Source organism: Conger conger, chromosome 3, assembly GCF_963514075.1.
Source record: "Conger conger chromosome 3, fConCon1.1, whole genome shotgun sequence".
Classification (NCBI taxonomy): Eukaryota; Metazoa; Chordata; class Actinopteri; order Anguilliformes; family Congridae; genus Conger; species Conger conger.
Genome location: NC_083762.1, coordinates 74,780,328 through 74,798,591, shown reverse-complemented (window position 1 = coordinate 74,798,591; position 18,264 = coordinate 74,780,328). Strand labels below are relative to the sequence as shown.

Genomic DNA, 18,264 nt, shown 5'->3' with positions numbered 1-18,264 from the left:
GACTTACAGCGAGGCAGACAGACGCACAGTAGAAATAGCTCTGGGATTCCTGTTACGTGTGGTTGGTGGAGATATCATCAAGCATTTATCTTTTATCAAATTTATTTGAATTTTCTTTGATTTGGTTTACCGTGAGGAAGCCTGATTCAGGAATATGGGAAATACGGCTTTGGCTCATGCAGATATTTACGGACTGCAGAAGTGTATGAGACCTCGATGGCAAGTACTGCTGCTATTCCTTTCCTGCGTTGGCCGCGCTGTTTTTGGACAGATCAGATATGCTATTCCAGAGGAGATGAAAAAGGGATCACTAATAGGCAATATCGTCGTAGATCTGGGATTGGAGCTGAAAAGACTGCAGTCAGGTCGGGCCAGCATCGTGACTGGAGACAGCGGTCAGTACGCAGAGCTAAAGACAGACAAAGGGCTATTGGTTGTGAAAGAAAGGATCGACAGAGAGGACCTATGCGGAGAGGTTTCTCCTTGTAGCTTCAGTTTCGAAATTATTCTTGAGAATCCAATGGAGCTGCATCACGTTATCGTAGAAATTCTGGATGTAAACGACAATGCTCCGGTTTTTCAGAAAAATGAAATCAAACTTGAAATAAGCGAATCGGCGGCGTCGGGAGCGCGCTTTGTTTTGGGTAGCGCGGATGACCCTGATGTGGGTGTAAACTCTCTTCAAAATTACATTTTAACGCCGAATGACAATTTCATACTGAAACAGCACGAAAATCCGGATGGGGTTAAATATGCAGAGATGGTTCTTCAAAAGCCCTTAGACAGAGAAGAACAGCCGCGCCTTTCTCTAAAATTAATCGCCGTGGACGGTGGCAATCCTCAGAAATCAGGGACCGTGGATATCGATGTTACTGTTCTAGACGCTAATGACAACCCCCCGGTATTTAACCAGTCTGTGTACCGAGCGACTGTTTTGGAAAATGCGTCAGAGGGTACGTTTATCACAACCGTAAATGCCAGTGATGCAGATAGTGATTCCAATGGTTTAATAACCTATTTGTTTTCAAATTTGAAAGGGAATGTAGCAGACATTTTCACCCTCAATGAAAACACTGGCACTATATCAGTTGCAGGACAAATAGATTATGAAAAGATTAAAAAATACGAAATTAGAATTGAAGCCAAAGATCAAGGTGGTCTAACTGACTCCAGTAAGGTTGTTGTGGAAGTAATCGACGTCAATGACAACGCGCCTGTAATAAATATCATGTCATTCTCCAATCCAATACCGGAAGATTCTCCTCCCGGAACTACGATCGCTATATTTAATGTCAAAGACGTTGATTCTGGTGAAAATGGCCAGATCAGCTGTTCAATTAACCAAAACATGCCCTTCAAGATAAAATCTTCTTTGAGAAATTTTTACACTTTGGTATCTGAAGCCGGCCTTGATCGTGAAACAAATATGGACTACAATATCACAATACTTGCAACTGACTTGGGATCACCACCTCTTTCAACATCAAAAAAGCTTAACCTTAAAGTGTCAGATGTGAATGACAATGCTCCAGAATTTCATCAGAACATATACACGTCTTATATTCCCGAAAACAATTCCCCAGGCGTGCCTTTATGTACTGTGAAAGCTCATGATTCTGACTGGAATCAGAATGCCAGAATCTCCTACCTTTTGGAAGAAACTGAAGTGGCAGGTGCACCAATCTCTGCATATATTTCTGTGAAGCCAGATAGTGGAGATTTATATGCAGTCAGATCGTTTGATTATGAGCAAATCAAGCAGTTTAAAGCAATTGTCAAGGCGCAAGATGGGGGCTCTCCTCCACTGACGAGTAATACAACAGTAAACATATTTATCCAAGACCAGAACGACAACCCTCCCCAAATTCTCTACCCAATGCAAACTGGCGTTTCACTGGTGGCTGAAATGGTGCCTCGTTCAGCAGACGTTGGATATCTCGTCACTAAAGTAGTCGCTGTTGATGTGGACTCCGGACAGAATGCCTGGCTCTCATATAAACTGCTGAAATCGACAGACAGAGCGCTGTTTGAAGTGGGCTCTCAGAATGGCGAAATCAGAACTTTACGTCAGGTCACTGATAAAGATGCTGTGAAACAAAGACTTACTGTTATAGTGGAGGACAACGGACAGCCCTCTCGATCAGCTACAGTCAACGTGAACGTGGCGGTGGCTGACAGCTTCCCGGAAGTGCTATCGGAATTTCCAGAATTTACGCACAAGGATTACAACGACAACTTAACGTTTTATTTAATATTGGCATTGGCTGTAGTTTCCTTCCTTTTCATTGCATCATTGGTAGTTATAATCTCAATTAAAGTCTACAGATGGAGACAATCCCGCATCTTTTATCAATCCAATCTGCCAATCATTCCGTACTATCCACCCCGTTACGCAGACGCTGGAGGAACAGGGACTCTACAGCACGTTTATAATTACGAGGTGTGCAGGACCACAGACTCCAGAAAGAGTGACTGTAAGTTTATGAGACCCTGTAGTCAGAGCGTTTTAATGCTGGACCCCAGCTCTACAGAGACAATGCAGCACGTACAGAAAGACACTCACATTCTGGACGAGCCGGAGTCGCCATTACAGGTGAGGTTATTAATTACATGTATTTCCTTCCATGGATACATTTTACGCATGGGCTTCTTGTGCTACTCAGGGACGTGACATTGGGCGTATGACTAAATATGGAAACATTATCTGATAAGTCTGGCTACGTCTTTGGTACGTTTTAAAAAAAAAATTTTTTATCTGACTTTCTGACCTCATAATCAGATCGCTTTATTGGTTGGTGCTTTGATCTCTTAGCTACTGCATTACACTGAGTAGCTATGAGTAGGGGATGACCTCTATCATTCATGGTAACCAGGAAAAATCGTTATTTGCCATTTTATTTGTTTACTCACCCATGCACCTGATTATGTGGTGGTAGGATGTGTGCACCTCCCACTAGACAGCGGGTAAACTTATTTAAACAAATGATAATGCATAATTCAGTTTAACATCACTCTCTCAATGCGTTTGAGTTCCAGTTTTCTCTTTCGTTGTAGAAATTTTTTTTGCGCGTTTTTATTATTATTTGTATGTTTGTCAGCTACTTACTGATTAATATATACATGGTAACGTTTTGTTTTGTTTTACATCGCGATAATGATGTAGTATTTACTGGGGAAGTGCACGGTTCAATTGTAATTATTTGGAAACTACTTTAATTTCAGTGGTAAGTACTGTAAAACACAGTCAGTAAGTACCATGCGTATTACTACCTTTTACAGTTTTACAGTTTCATAGTAGGCCTACTTACCTCTGAAATCAAAATATTAACTTAATAATTATCTGGTATTTCCCTAGTAAAAAGGCTCCTATGTAATTAACATGCTGTGAAATAATATCAATAATCATAATTCCACTACAAATATCAAAATGTGCACACTGTCAGCTGTTCGTGGTTTGAACTGTAAGTGCCGCTGTTGGCTAAAAGTCCGTGTTTAGTCTGGTATCATATAAAACCCTCCCCTATCGCCGTGCTGTATGTGCTGCATTAGCAGAGAGAAAGGCATTCAGACCAGCTTCTGCACTCGAATGATGAAGCGGATATTTCAGTCCATCTATTAATAAAAGGCAGAACGGTTACAGATCTGGATTTTGGAAGATCTCAGTTTCTGAAAAAACGATACTCTTGAGGAGAATATATCTATATTTGTTTAATGCAGCTCCGAACAAGAGACGTGGAACATTGGTGGACGATGAAAGGGCAAGTACTGCTGCTGATTCTGACGGTGTATAATATTGTAGGCGTATGTGCACAGATTCGCTATTCCATTCCAGAGGAGTTGAAAAGAGGATCGTTCATTGGTAATATTGCCCAAGACTTGGGTCTGGAGCTGAAAAGACTGCGGGAAGGCCGGGCCCGTATCGTGACTGGAGACAGCATTCAGTACGGAAAGCTAGAGACAGACAAAGGGGTTTTGGTTGTCGGTGAGAGAATAGACCGAGAACAGCTCTGTGGCGAGATATCGCCTTGTAGCTTTAGTTTCGAAATCATTCTCGAGGGACCAATGGAACTGCACAGTGTTACTGTAGAGATTTTAGATATCAACGATAACCCCCCGACGTTTCAAAATAGTGAAATTAAGCTGGAAATTAGTGAATCTGCGTCACCAGGGGTGCGCTTCGTGTTAGGTAGCGCGGATGATCCTGATGTGGGAATTAATTCTCTTCAGAATTACGCTTTAACGCCGACTGATAATTTCATTTTGAAGCAACATGAACGTCCGGATGGTGTTAAATTTGCTGAAATGGTCCTTCAAAAACCCCTAGATAGAGAAGTACTGCCGCGTCTTTCTTTAAAATTAATAGCAGTCGATGGGGGCAATCCACAAAGATCTGGAACAGTTAATATAGATGTTACTGTTTTGGACGCTAATGACAATGCCCCTGCGTTCAACCAGTCAATTTACACAGCTCGTGTGTTTGAATCTTCTCCAAAAGGCACATTTGTGTCCGTAGTGAATGCAACTGATGCGGATATTGGTTCATATGGTCAAGTAACTTATTATTTTTCCAACCTCAAGGGTAATGTTCCTGACATGTTCCATTTAGATGAAAATACTGGCGTTATATCCGTAAGCGGACAATTGGATTTTGAGAAAGTAAAAAAATACGAGATAAGTGTTCAAGCGAAGGATCAGGGGGGGCTTGCTGATTCTAGCAAAGTTGTTGTTGAGGTGATTGATGTAAACGACAACGAGCCTATCATAAATATAATGTCCTTTTCTAGCCCTGTACCAGAGAATGCTCCATCAGGAACAACAATAGCAATAATTAACGTGAAAGACTTGGATTCAGAGAGCAACGGCGAAGTAATATGTTCCATAAATAAAAACCTGCCGTTTAAAATAGCATCGTCATTGAGAAACTATTACACTCTTGTTACTGACGGTGTTTTGGACAGAGAGACTGTTTCTGAATACAATATAACAATAACGGCTGTGGACTCTGGTTCTCCGCCTCTAGGAAGAACAGAAAGGTTGACGCTTAAAGTGTCTGACGTGAATGACAATGCTCCAGCTTTTACTCAGAGCTCATATGCGTCTTATGTTATGGAAAATAACTCGCCTGGAAAATCTATTGCCATACTGAAGGCTAAAGACTCTGACTGGGGTCAAAACGCACGAATATCATATCTTCTAGAAGAAACGTATGTGGGCGGGGTAACTGTTTCCTCTTACGTGACCATTAACTCTGAAACTGGAGTTGTTTACGCAGAAAGGGCTTTTGATTATGAACAAATAAGAGAATTTAGGATTCTCGTGAAAGCTCAGGACGGGGGCTCTCCGCCTCTTAGCAGTAATGTCACGGTTACAATCTTGATTCAAGACCAGAACGACAACGCGCCCCAGGTTCTCTACCCAGTACAGACTGGCGTCTCTCTGGTGGCTGAAATGGTGCCTCGTTCAGCAGACGTCGGATATCTTGTCACTAAAGTGGTCGCTGTTGATGGGGACTCCGGACAGAATGCCTGGCTCTCATATAAACTGTTGAAAGCCACGGACAGGGCGCTATTTGAAGTGGGGTCACAGAATGGAGAAATAAGAACTTTACGCCAGGTCACTGATAAAGATGCTGTGAAACAAAGACTTACTGTTATAGTGGAGGATAACGGACAGCCCTCACGCTCTGCTACAGTCAACGTGAACGTGGCGGTGGCGGATAGCTTCCCCGACATGTTCTCAGAATTCACTGATTTTACGACGCATGACAAGGAATACAACGACAATATGACTTTTTATTTAGTACTGGCCCTAGCTGTAGTGTCCTTCCTCTTCATTGCGTCTTTGGTAGCAATAATATCAGTAAAAGTCTACAGATGGAGACAGTCGCGCATCTTCTATCAATCCAATCTGCCAGTTATTCCGTATTATCCACCCAGTTACGCAGACGCTGGAGGCACAGGGACTCTGCAGCATATGTACAATTACGAGGTGTGCAGGACCACTGACTCCAGAAAGAGTGACTGCAAGTTTATCAGACCCTGTAGTCAGAGCGTTTTAATAGTGGATCCTAGCTCTGCAGAAACGTTGCAGCGCGTGCAGAAAGAGACAGACATCTTGGGCGAGCCAGATTCACCGCTACAGGTGAGATTGTGTCTTTCTCATTTTCATTTCTGAAGTGGAATTAACTGTTTTGTTTATCTTAAATAATTAAGGAATCTGCATTATTCGTGAATGTACTTTTCTATTATTCATTGTTACCTTGAATTTCGTTATTCAACGCGCAGCCACTTACATAGATTACATTTTGAGGTACAATTAATTTATATAACTGCTTATTTTCAGTTATTCAGTTATTATAAATACATAGCTCAGGGGCACAACGACAGTGTAGTATTGAAACACTATCTTTGCGTTACAAGCCCAATTATTCTACATTTTCTTGTTGTGCTGTGTCTATACCACCCTGGTATTCTTTTTGCGCTGTTTGTGAAACTGTCCTAGTCACCATGTTGTACATCGTTTTATTTCAGTTGCATTGCTAGTGCACGTTTCTTTGATTTTTTTATGGAAGTATTTATTTATTTCACCAAAAAAAGTTTTACTACATTAAATATGTTGCTCAATGATGTCTTTCGTGGGACGTTGTTTATTTTATTGTATACTGTAACGCATCGTGATGGAGTTTACACGGTGAGGTAAAAAGAGCAGCTCTCAGATTCAGCACCACTGTCATGGACAGCAATTCTGTAGATAAGCGCAACACGACGCAAGACTTGTTCTGCTGGCTTTAGGACGACTGGCCAAAGCATTCTGCACCCTGTACATTGCATGTGCATATTTATCGAAGTACAGAACACATTTTATTTCCTGAAGTTTGCATTGTTTGAGTTAGCCTCTAACCTGCATCGTGTTGCCACAAATATTGTTGAACAAATAAGTGCCTCATGGGCTTTGAACAATACTTTGCAAAAATTAAAATAGTAAAACTTGAAATCATTATAATGAATGCTGTATGAGAAATATTATACATCATTTTCATATTATTGTTAAAATAATATTTTGCATTTATTATTAACGCAATCATATTACTGTTCTCTGTTTCGACTCTGAGTGTCGCTGTCGGTCGATGGAATCAATAACGTCTCGTGTTGTTCAGCAGCAGAGGGCCCTCCCATATTGCTGCCTGTATAAGAGAACCAGGACATAGAGACTCAGAGGGCTCCGCATGCGCAGTTTCATACAACACCTCACGGAGGTCGAACTTGGTCTGGGTTTTTTTAATATTAGCATTGCCCCTGTGAGCAATCCATTGTCGCTGTGAGAAATCCAGCCCTGGCGAGGATATCTGCAACGTATGCTTCTCGACTGATCGCGGAACGTAGAGGATTATTTGTACAAAACATGAGATGGAAATTTTGTTCGACGCTGCAATGGCAAGTACTGCTCATGTACGTTGTGTATCTCAGTCACACAAGTGGACAGATCCGTTATTCTATTCCAGAGGAACAGAGAAAGGGGTCGTTTATTGGTAATATCGCCCAGGACCTGGGTTTAGATGTGAAAAGATTGCAGTTAGGTCGGGCACGTATCGTTACTGAAGACAGCATCCAGTACGCAGAGCTAAGGACAGACAAAGGGGTGTTGGTTATCAGCGAGAAAATAGACCGAGAGCTGCTTTGTGGCGAGATTTCACCATGTAGCTTCAGTTTCGAAATCATTCTAGAAAACCCGATGGAACTGCACCGTGTTATTGTTGAAATTCTGGATGTAAACGACAATGCTCCGACGTTTCCCAGTAATGAAATTAAATTGGAAATAAGCGAATCGTCTGCTTTGGGTGCGCGCTTCCTCTTGGGCAGCGCCGATGACCCTGACGTTGGTGTAAACTCTCTTCAGAATTATATTTTAACACCGACGGATAACTTTATTCTGAAGCAGCACGCTAATTCAGACGGAGTTAAGCACGCTGAAATGGTCCTTCAAAAGCCTTTGGATCGAGAGGAGCAACCTCATCTCTCGCTAAAGTTAGTGGCTGTGGATGGCGGCGACCCACAGAAATCGGGTACAGTGAATATAGATGTTACTGTTTTAGATGCCAATGACAATGCCCCCGTTTTTAACCAGTCGGTGTACAGAGCGACTGTGCGGGAAAATGCGTCAATGGGCACATACATCACAACGGTAAACGCAAGTGATGCAGATAGTGGTTCAAATGGATTAATAACATATTCATTTTCAAATCTGAAGGGGAATGTGGCCATATTCGATCTAAATGAAAACACTGGTGCAATCTCCGTTGCAGGAGAGATGGACTATGAAAAAATAAAAAAATACGAAATTAGAATCGAAGCCAAAGATCAGGGCGGTCTAGTAGATTCCAGTAAGGTTGTTGTTGACGTTATCGACGTAAATGATAATGCTCCTGTGATAAATATCATGTCATTCTCTAGTCCGGTGTCTGAAGACGCTCCTCTAGGCACTACGATTGCGATTATAAATGTTAAAGACTCAGATTCAGAGGGCAATGGCCGCGTAACGTGCTCTATTAAAGATAATCTCCCCTTTGTGATAAAATCTTCACTTACAAAATATTACACATTGGTCAGCAACGCCGCCTTTGATCGAGAAACCGTGCCAGAATACAATATTACAATTACTGCGACTGACTCTGGTTCGCCTCCCATCTCTAGTACCAAAACCTTACACCTTAAGGTGACCGATGTAAATGACAACGCTCCGGTGTTTGGACAGGGCGCATATTCTACTAATGTCATGGAAAATAATTCACCTGGACTGTCTATATTAACAGTGACGGCTGTGGACTCCGACTGGAATCAGAATGCTAGAATTTCTTATATCATAGAAGAAACACATATAAGTGGAACCTCGATATCTTCGTATTTCTCTATTAACTCAGAAACCGGAGTTATTTATGCAGTGCGGTCTTTTGATTATGAGCAAGTGAAGCAGTTGGGATTTGTTGTAAAAGCACAAGACGGAGGCTCGCCCCCGTTGATAAGTAATGCTACCGTTGCCATTTTAATTCAAGACCAGAATGATAACGCACCTCAGATTCTATACCCTGTGCAGACTGGCGTTTCTATGGTGGCTGAAATGGTGCCTCGCTCAGCAGACGTTGGATATCTCGTCACTAAAGTGGTCGCTGTTGATGTGGACTCTGGACAGAATGCCTGGCTCTCATATAAACTACTGAAAGCGACAGACAGAGCGCTATTTGAAGTGGGCTCACAGAATGGAGAAATAAGAACGTTACGCCAGGTCACTGATAAAGATGCTGTGAAACAAAGACTTACTGTTATAGTGGAGGACAACGGACAGCCCTCACGCTCTGCTACAGTGAATGTGAATGTGGCAGTGGCGGACAGCTTTCCAGAAGTGCTCTCCGAATTTACAGAATTTACGCACGAGAAGGATTACAATGACAACCTTACTTTTTATCTAGTATTGGCCCTGGCTGTAGTTTCGTTTCTCTTCATTGCATCCTTGGTAGTTATAATCTCAATTAAAGTCTACAGATGGAGACAATCTCGCATCTTCTATCAGTCAAATCTGCCAATTATTCCATACTATCCACCCCGTTACGCAGACGCTGGAGGAACAGGAACTCTACAACATGTTTATAATTACGAGGTGTGCAGGACCACCGACTCCAGAAAGAGTGACGTTAAATATCTCGGACCCATTAGCCAAACGCTTGTGCGTGATGACGTCAGTGGAATAGATACAATGCCGTATCCGCGGACGGACAGCATAGAGGAAACTTTAAGTGACAAGGTAAGCTCTCCAACAATGTTGAAACTGTGCGCCCTAAACTCTTTTTTACATCGGATATCGGTTTCTGAGTTGACATCATATAGAAAGCCTCTATTTTCTTAATACACAGTGGAGTCCATAAGTATTTGGACAGCGACAAATGTTGTTTTGTTACGGCTCTATTCCAGCACATGTAGGAATTCCAAAGATTTTTTACACAGTCCCCAATTTTAGAGGACACAAAGTAATTGTAAAAAAAAAAGTAATTACAAATCGTGAGCTGGTCCCTTCTTTCTCTATTTATTTCTCTTTCCTGCATTTTGGTACAAGTTAATACTCATCTCATCTATCCATAGGAGTTTCAGAACAGCTTTTTAATTTACTTTTTTACTTTTTTGCAAATTGAGACTTACCAGTCCCTTGCATTTTGCAGTGTCTAAGGTCTTTTTGGTGTAGTCTTCTCTTTCTTTTAGTCTTTCTGTAATTTCTGTCATTCACAGTGATCTTCTGTGGTCTACCTGGTTGTTTCCTATTGCTGAGCTCACCTGTTCGTTGTGTGTCTTAACAATGTGTCAAAAGTTGATTTTGAAACATCCAATGTTTTATCTCAATCTCTATTTTTCCATCCCATGATGCTTTACTGGCATTGCCACTTCTTTGACCCTCGTGTTGAGGGACAACAGAAACATTTAGACTATAAACATTTTGTTTGCTGTCTTGTGCATGAACAAATGATGCAGCAATACACAACTGGCCAAAAAACAACTGAGCAGCCAATTGTCCATTTACTTTTGGTCCCTCAAAATGGAGTGACTGTGTATACAATTCCTGCATGGTTGTCTTGCTATGGTTGTATTAAGTCGGCACTTTACCTTCATATTCATTCATTGTTCCCTTTCAAATCCAATGTGCTGGGGTACAGAGCCAAAACAACAAAAATTGTGTCTGTCCAAATACTTACAGACTACACTGTAATTTCAGTTTGCTTCCTTTGCTTGTATTGTGCAGCAGATAGTTGGACACTGAACTTAGTTCTATATTTGTTTTATCTTCAGTTATTTTAATCTAATTGTGTGCTTGTACAGTGTTCAATGCATGCTGTACTCAGATCTAAAAAACTGAATTTCATGTTCACGCTTTGAGCAATGGTGTATTTTCATTGTCCTGATAACTTACGTAGCTTAAATGAGTGAAAGGAAGAGCTTGAATCACAAGACCATTGAATCCAGAAAGGTAACATACACAATCTTGTGAGTGTTGACTTTGGGAAATAGAGATTATATTCTACGAATAGAACGACCAAAAATGTCTGGCAAACAATGGCATGTCATAGATATTTGTGTGATCTTGAGTTCTGTTTCAGCTTGTCGTGTTTCATGCATTAGCGTGAAATTGTTGTCCCATTGCACATAATATGCACATAATATTAACATTATTATCAACTGCGTACTCCTTAAAATATTTTTTTTTTACTTTGGCTTATTATAAATATGCACAGGGGTCTCCGTTATAGGATACATATCTATGGTGCACCATACTCATCAGACATTCGCTATGGCCCTTATATCGTGTTTGTTTGTATTACGACACGTTTGATATTATTCAACAGTAACAGCGATGCCAGTTGAATAGGCTTGCTCTGTGAATCCGTTATTGTCTTGTCGGTGTCTTTATCTGGTGGCTGTGTCAATGGCTTTGTGGTTTATTTTTTAAAACGCGGTTGCATTCTTCACATTTTGACTCACGGTGCCGCTGTTGATCCTTGGGGTAGCGCTGTTTTCATACAGCGTCCAGAGCACCACCCATATTCCGCTCTGAAAGAGAGACAGAGGGAAGCTCTCACAGTGTACATACACACCGCTTGGATTAAACATCGAAGATTGGGCACACTGTTACAACAATAACCACATTTTTACCAGTGGCTGCTAAAATTGGGACATATTCTTCTATATACAGTTGAATTGGAATATAATATCGTCTGCCATTCACTTTGAGGGACGACAAAGGGTATTTGTGCTTTTTGAACATGGGTGAAATTTCGGAGAGAACAATGAAATGGCAAGTATTGTGTTCATTTTGTGTTTTAATTACCTGTATTCGCAAAACGAAAAGCCAGGTTTCATACTCCATACCAGAGGAGATGGCAAAAGGTTCATTTGTCGGAAACATTGCGCAGGATTTGGGACTGGATATATCGCGTCTGGTGTCTGGTGGAGCTCGCATTTTCACCGAAGACGGATTTGAATACCTCGAGCTGCTGCGGGGAAAGGGCGAACTAGCTGTGAAAGAACGAATAGACAGGGAACAGCTATGTGGACGTGTCTCACCCTGCAGTTTGAATTTTCAGATGATTATTGACAATCCAATGGATCTGTATACTATTTCGTTGGAAATTTTAGATATAAACGATAATGTTCCAGTCTTCCCAAATGACGAGATACATTTAGAAATAGTAGAGTCCGCTGTGCCGGGAACGAGGTTTGTACTGGAGAGCGCTGTGGATCTAGATGTGGGTGTGAATACGCTGCAGAGCTACGCGCTGAAACCAACCGACAATTTCTTGCTAAAGCTGCAATCGTTACCGGACGGCAGGAAGCATGTAGAAATGATGCTGGAGAAACCACTCGATCGAGAAAGACAAGATCATATCTCTTTGTTGTTAACTGCTGTAGATGGTGGGAATCCACAGTTTTCCGGCACGGTAAAAATACACATTGTTGTTCTGGATGCCAATGATAACCCGCCTGTTTTTAGCCAAACAGTGTACACTGCTAGTGTTGTAGAGAATGCGCATAAAGGGAGATTAGTAACCACTGTGAGTGCATCTGATGCAGATGAAGGCTCAAACGGATTGTTAACCTACTCATTTTCAAATCCTAAGGATGGTATTGAAAGCCCCTTCATTTTAGATGCCCAAACTGGAGAGCTGAAAGTGACAGGGGAAATAGATTATGAAAAGGGCAAAAACTATGAAATAAATATATTGGCTAAAGATGAAGGTAATCTGGTAGATTCCAGTAAAATAATTATTGATGTCGCGGATATGAATGACAATGCGCCGGTCATCACCGTTCTTTCTTACTCCAGCTCTATACCCGAAAATGCAAAACCAGGGACAGTGATTGCTATGATCAATGTTAAAGACCAGGATTCTGGAAACAACGGCATTGTCCACTGTACAATCAACGAACATATTCCTTTTAAAGTAACAGCGTCATCCAACGCGTTTTACAGATTGAAGACTGATGATATCTTAGACCGGGAGAGAGATCCGGAATATAATATTACTATTGAAGCCACTGATGAAGGTGTACCACCTTTATCAAGTAATGTGACTCTGACTATAAAGATATCAGATGTGAATGATAACTATCCGATTTTTCAAAAGAGTTCATATCAGGCTTTTCTAAAAGAAAACAATAAACCTGGTCTCTCTGTCTTATCATTGAAAGCAGTTGACGCAGACGGGAACCAAAATGCCCGTGTTTCATATATTCTCGAAGAAACGGTAATTAATGGCGTGTCTGTCTCGTCATACGTGTCTGTGAACTCTGACACTGGAGTCATCCACGCAGTGCGCTCTTTTGACTACGAGCAGATTAAGGACTTCCAGTTCCGCGTAAAAGCGCAAGACGGAGGATCTCCTCCACTAAGCAGTAATGTGACAGTTAAAATCTTGATCCAAGACCAAAACGATAACGCGCCTCAGGTTCTGTACCCACCGGAGACTGGTGTCTCTCTGGTGGCTGACATTGTACCTCGTTCTGCAGACGTTGGGTATCTCGTCACTAAAGTGGTCGCTGTTGATATGGACTCCGGACAGAATGCCTGGCTCTCATATAAGTTTCTGAAATCGACAGACAGGGCGCTGTTTGAAGTGGGATCACAAAATGGAGAAATAAGAACTTTACGTCAAGTAACTGATAAAGATGCTGTTAAACAAAGACTTACTGTTGTAGTGGAGGACAACGGACAGCCCTCCCGCTCAGCGACCGTGAATGTGAACGTTGCGGTGGCTGACAGCTTCCCAGAAATGCTCTCAGAATTCACCGATTTTACGCACGAGAAGGATTACAATGACAATCTTACTTTTTATTTAGTATTGGCCTTGGCTGTAGTTTCTTTCCTATTCGTTTTATCTTTAGTTGTTATGATATCCATAAAAGTCTACAGATGGAGACAATCTCGCGTCTTCTATCAGTCTAATCTCCCAGTTATTCCTTATTATCCACCTCATTACGCAGACGTTGGAGGTACAGGAACTCTGCAGCACGTTTATAATTACGAGGTGTGCAGGACCACTGACTCCAGAAAGAGTGACTCTAAGTTTATCAGACCCTGTAGTCAGAGTGTGTTAATAGTGGACCCCAGCTCCACCGATACAATGCAGCGCATGCAGAATGAAAGGAACATCTTGGACGAGCCGGACTCACCACTACAGGTGAGAGTTTTCTTTGTCATTTGGATCTTCTAAATCAAATGAATTTACATCATTTACATAATTTATCATAATGAACAACCTAACTCAGAGTCACGGGCAGTATTGTTTTGATTTATGTCTTTACACGGGGTGGGCTTGTTTCATAAGGCAGTGTATGTTATGATTTATTTGTTAAATGTATAGAACTTTTTCATTTTCAATACCGATACGATTTCAGCACTCCTGTCATGGACAGCGACCGCAGGCCACGTCACAAATTATTCTTCTTTTTCTTCTTATTTCTGCATTCTTTTGTCAGTCCAATAAAATATGGCACCTGCACTAATGATTATGATTATGCTTATGAATATTATTACATATGTCGTTTTTATTATCATTATTAATAACTAATAATAATAACACTAATAAAACAAGTAGAACAATACCAATACTAATCATAAAGAATAATCATCCTCCTCATCATCATTATAATCATAATAATTTATTGGATTGATCTAAAATAGGCAGAAAGAAAGTATTAACAACTATATTTTTCATCACATATTCTCTTCCTGTAAATCTGAATGTTGTCTTTCTCGCGGTGGGCTGCAAGTGCCGCTGTTGGTTAAGAAGGCGCTATTATGCTCCAGAACATATTACAGCACCTCCCATATTGCTGCGCTGCAAGGAAAAGCTCACATTGCTTCATATTGCTGCGCTGCTAGGAAAAGCTCACATTACTTAATATTGCCTGCGCGAGCGGAATACAAGAGCGGAGGATATGTACATTTGATTATTTTCTTGTCTCCTATATATTTTGGCAACTGGAATACAATCGCAAACACCTGAAAGTACCCGTCGATGCTTTTCGGTGTTTGTTTCTGCGTTTGATATTTACAAGAATATCGGTTTGATTGGCTGAAATGGCCGACCCTGAAAGCTGCGTTGTCAAAGAACAGAGGAGATTGTTGCTGATTTTACTCCTCTTCGTTTGTAACGCTCGTTGTCAAGTGAGATATTCAATTCCGGAGGAGATGGCGACAGGCTCCGTTGTGGGAAATATCGCCGAGGATTTAGGAATCGACCTTAAGAGGCTGCGCGGCGGACGAGCTCGCATCGTCGCTGGAGACAGTAGTCGGTATGTGGAGCTTAACACAGACAAAGGAATATTGTCGGTGAGCGAGAGAATAGATCGGGAGCTTCTATGCAAACAAACATCTCCGTGTAGTTTCAGCTTTGAGATTATTCTAGAAAACCCTATTCAGCTGTACCGCGTTACTATAGAGATAATGGATGTGAATGATCATTTCCCGAGTTTTCCGAAAGATGAGGTCAACATAGAGATCAGTGAGTCTACTCACACCGGGGCGCGATTCTCACTTGACAATGCCTTCGATCCAGACGTTGGGATGAACAGTATACAGAGTTATAGCCTCAGACCCACTGATAATTTTATTTTAAAGCATGAAAGCCGCCCTGATGGCAATAGGTATTTAGAAATAATGTTGCAGTCTCCCTTGGACAGGGAAAAGCAGGAGGAGCTATTGCTTGTATTGACTGCAGTGGACGGGGGGAATCCGCAGAAGTCTGGCGTAATGAAAATAAATATTAAAGTTCTGGATGCCAACGATAATGCTCCTGTTTTTACACAGAAATTGTATAGAGCTACTGTCCCAGAAAATTCCCCTAAGGGAACCGTGGTGACAAACGTTAGCGCAACTGACGCTGACAAAGGCATTAATGGAGAGGTGACATACGCTTTTAGGCACATTGCATTAAGCGATAATGGACTGTTTGAAATAGACGAAAGAAGTGGGTCTATTTTTGTGATAGGAAATATAGACTTTGAACAGGCCAATAAGTATGAGATTAACATTCAGGCTAAAGATCACAGCGGTCTGACCGATTCGTGTGCCCTTATTGTAGAAATTATTGATGTAAACGATAATGTGCCTATTATATCATTAACGTCATCTACCAATCATATTTCTGAAGGTGCGCTACCTGGCACAACAATAGCAGTTGTTAACGTGAAAGATTTAGACTCTGGGCGAAATGGTCAGGTAAATTGTTTCATAAATAAAAACAGTCCTTTTGTAATAAAGTCGTCATTAACAAATTACTACACGTTGTTGACTGAGGAAGAACTGGACAGGGAATTGGTTTCGGAATATAACATTACCATAACTGCAACGGATGACGGTTCCCCCGCCTTATCTAGTAATAAGACCATATATTTAAAAGTGTCTGACGTTAATGACAATGCACCGATATTTGAGCAAAGCTCATACTCTGCGACTGTATTTGAAAATAACTCCCCAGGAGTGTCGGTATTCGCTGTAAGAGCCATGGACGCGGACTGCTGCCAAAACGCGCGGGTTACCTATCTCTTAGAAGGCACGGAGATAAACGGTGCACCTGCCTCTTCTTTAGTTTCTATCAATTCTGAAAGTGGTATTATTTATGCAGTACGGCCCTTCGACTATGAAAATATTCGAGCATTTAAAATTAATATAAGAGCACAGGATGGAGGCTCGCCTCCAATGAGTGGCAATGCGACAGTCAACATATTTATCCAAGACCAGAACGATAACGCGCCTCAGATTCTCTATCCAGTACAAACTAGTGCCTCTCTCGTGGCTGAAATGGTGCCTCGTTCAGCAGATGTTGGCTATCTTGTTACTAAAGTGGTCGCTGTTGACGTGGACTCCGGACAGAATGCCTGGCTCTCATATAAACTGCTGAAATCGACAGACAGAGCTCTGTTTGAAGTGGGCCTGCAGAATGGAGAAATAAGAACTTCACGCCAGGTCACTGATAAAGATTCTGTGAAACAAAGACTCACCGTTGTTGTTGAGGACAACGGACAGCCCTCACGCTCTGCTACAGTGAATGTCAATGTGGCGGTGGCTGACAGCTTCCCGGAAGTGCTCTCAGAATTCACTGATTTTACGCACGACAAGAATTACAATGACAACTTGACTTTTTATTTAGTATTAGCATTGGCTGTAGTTTCCTTCCTCTTCGTTTCATCATTGGTAGTTTTAATATCAGTGAAAGTCTACAGATGGAGACAATCCCGCATCTTCTATCAGTCCAGTCTTCCAGTTATTCCTTACTATCCGCCCCGTTACGCAGACGGAGATACAGGGACTCTACAGCACGTGTACAATTATGAGTTGTACAGGACCACTGACTCCAGAAAGAGTGACATTAAGTACCTCAGACCCATCAGTCAAAGCCTCGTCAGTGTTGATGCAAGTGGCGCAGAGACCATGCCGCACATGCACAGGGAGAAGACACTGCTAGAAACCGAGGATTCTTCAACAGAGGTGAGCTTTGGTTCGAGGGCCAGTCGTTTTCCATCGTCTCATTGGCTTGATCATGTATTGCACTTCTGCATTTGCTACAGGCCAGTGGCTGTACTCTTGATAAAATAATTATCAAGAAAAAAACAGAGTATTTTAATACATATGTATATTGACAAGAAAATGTTGTATTAAACTGCAAAAACCTTACATCTGGAGGAGTATTCACTGTTATTTGCATTCCTGTATTCATCCATTAATGTATTTTCGCTGGGGCAGAGTGGAAAAGTATTTAAGGCACCAAGAAAACAGACGTGATACTGGGTGGGCCATTTCTCGTACCTGTTGTGCCCCTGTGCAAAGTGAAATAATAGTTGACCTTTCATGTGCGAATTCAAAAGAGTGGAAGCTGCAGTAAATCTTAAGCAAACGAGTAGTTATGCATTTGGCCATTTTGTTTCCCATGCATTTTTGTTATTTTGGAATCGCCGTGTAATAAAAATGATTGTAAGCGATCATTTATAATAATTGTAATGCAGAAGGCGGGCTCACGGTGCCGCTGTTGATCCTTGGGGTGTGTAAATACAGGCTCTGGAGCACCTCCCATGTTACTGCTGCGCACAAGAGACAGAGAAAGGGTAGCATTCAGTGTGCAGAGAAACTACACGACGCACAACGGATCATCGATATACCACGCCTGCCTTTTAGGAAACAATTCTCTCATATTTGATACTCGTCTTCTTCTCCGTCGAGGGATATGGT

The 18,264-nt window shown here is 41.6% G+C and overlaps 4 protein-coding genes across 7 annotated transcripts in view; all 4 read left to right on the top strand.

Moving 5' to 3' along the window:
- The first annotated feature begins 184 nt into the window (after positions 1-184).
- LOC133123876 (protocadherin gamma-A11-like) overlaps positions 185-18,264 on the top strand; it is a 165,017-nt gene continuing 146,937 nt past the window's right edge. For 2 of the 4 annotated variants that reach the window (XM_061234562.1, XM_061234552.1), the window contains exon 1: positions 185-2,593. In XM_061234562.1, coding sequence (XP_061090546.1) covers positions 206-2,593 — 2,388 coding nt within the window. In that variant the 5' untranslated portion in view covers positions 185-205. Of the gene's footprint in view, positions 2,594-7,297; positions 9,796-18,264 lie in introns of those variants that run through there. The other 2 variants (XM_061234561.1, XM_061234551.1) reach the window with 1 other exon arrangement.
- On the top strand, positions 3,751-6,174 carry LOC133125167 (protocadherin beta-4-like). Its single transcript, XM_061236916.1, has 2 exons — positions 3,751-4,073; positions 5,361-6,174. The coding sequence occupies exons 1-2, from the start codon at positions 3,751-3,753 to the stop codon at positions 6,172-6,174; spliced, it is 1,137 nt and encodes a 378-aa protein (XP_061092900.1).
- Positions 10,960-14,248, top strand: LOC133125164 (protocadherin beta-4-like). Its single transcript, XM_061236914.1, has 4 exons — positions 10,960-11,007; positions 11,891-12,147; positions 13,338-13,345; positions 13,443-14,248. The coding sequence occupies exons 1-4, from the start codon at positions 10,960-10,962 to the stop codon at positions 14,246-14,248; spliced, it is 1,119 nt and encodes a 372-aa protein (XP_061092898.1).
- On the top strand, positions 15,118-18,144 carry LOC133125162 (protocadherin gamma-A4-like). The gene is made up of 3 exons (XM_061236912.1): positions 15,118-15,474; positions 16,762-17,526; positions 18,091-18,144. The coding sequence occupies exons 1-3, from the start codon at positions 15,118-15,120 to the stop codon at positions 18,142-18,144; spliced, it is 1,176 nt and encodes a 391-aa protein (XP_061092896.1).

Excerpts from the sequence above, each read along its gene's own strand:
- LOC133125162 (XM_061236912.1), top strand. The coding sequence starts at position 15,118 with ATGGCCGACCCTGAAAGCTGCGTTGTCAAAGAACAGAGGAGATTGTTG. Across the intron at positions 15,475-16,761 it reads TTCAGCTGTACCGCGTTACT|ATATTTATCCAAGACCAGAA; the intron begins ATAGAGATAATG and ends GCGACAGTCAAC. Across the intron at positions 17,527-18,090 it reads CCGAGGATTCTTCAACAGAG|GCTCTGGAGCACCTCCCATG; the intron begins GTGAGCTTTGGT and ends GTGTAAATACAG.
- LOC133125167 (XM_061236916.1), top strand. The coding sequence starts at position 3,751 with ATGAAAGGGCAAGTACTGCTGCTGATTCTGACGGTGTATAATATTGTA. Across the intron at positions 4,074-5,360 it reads GAGGGACCAATGGAACTGCA|CACGGTTACAATCTTGATTC; the intron begins CAGTGTTACTGT and ends TAGCAGTAATGT.
- LOC133125164 (XM_061236914.1), top strand. The coding sequence starts at position 10,960 with ATGAGTGAAAGGAAGAGCTTGAATCACAAGACCATTGAATCCAGAAAG. Across the intron at positions 11,008-11,890 it reads AGACCATTGAATCCAGAAAG|GTTTCATACTCCATACCAGA; the intron begins GTAACATACACA and ends ACGAAAAGCCAG.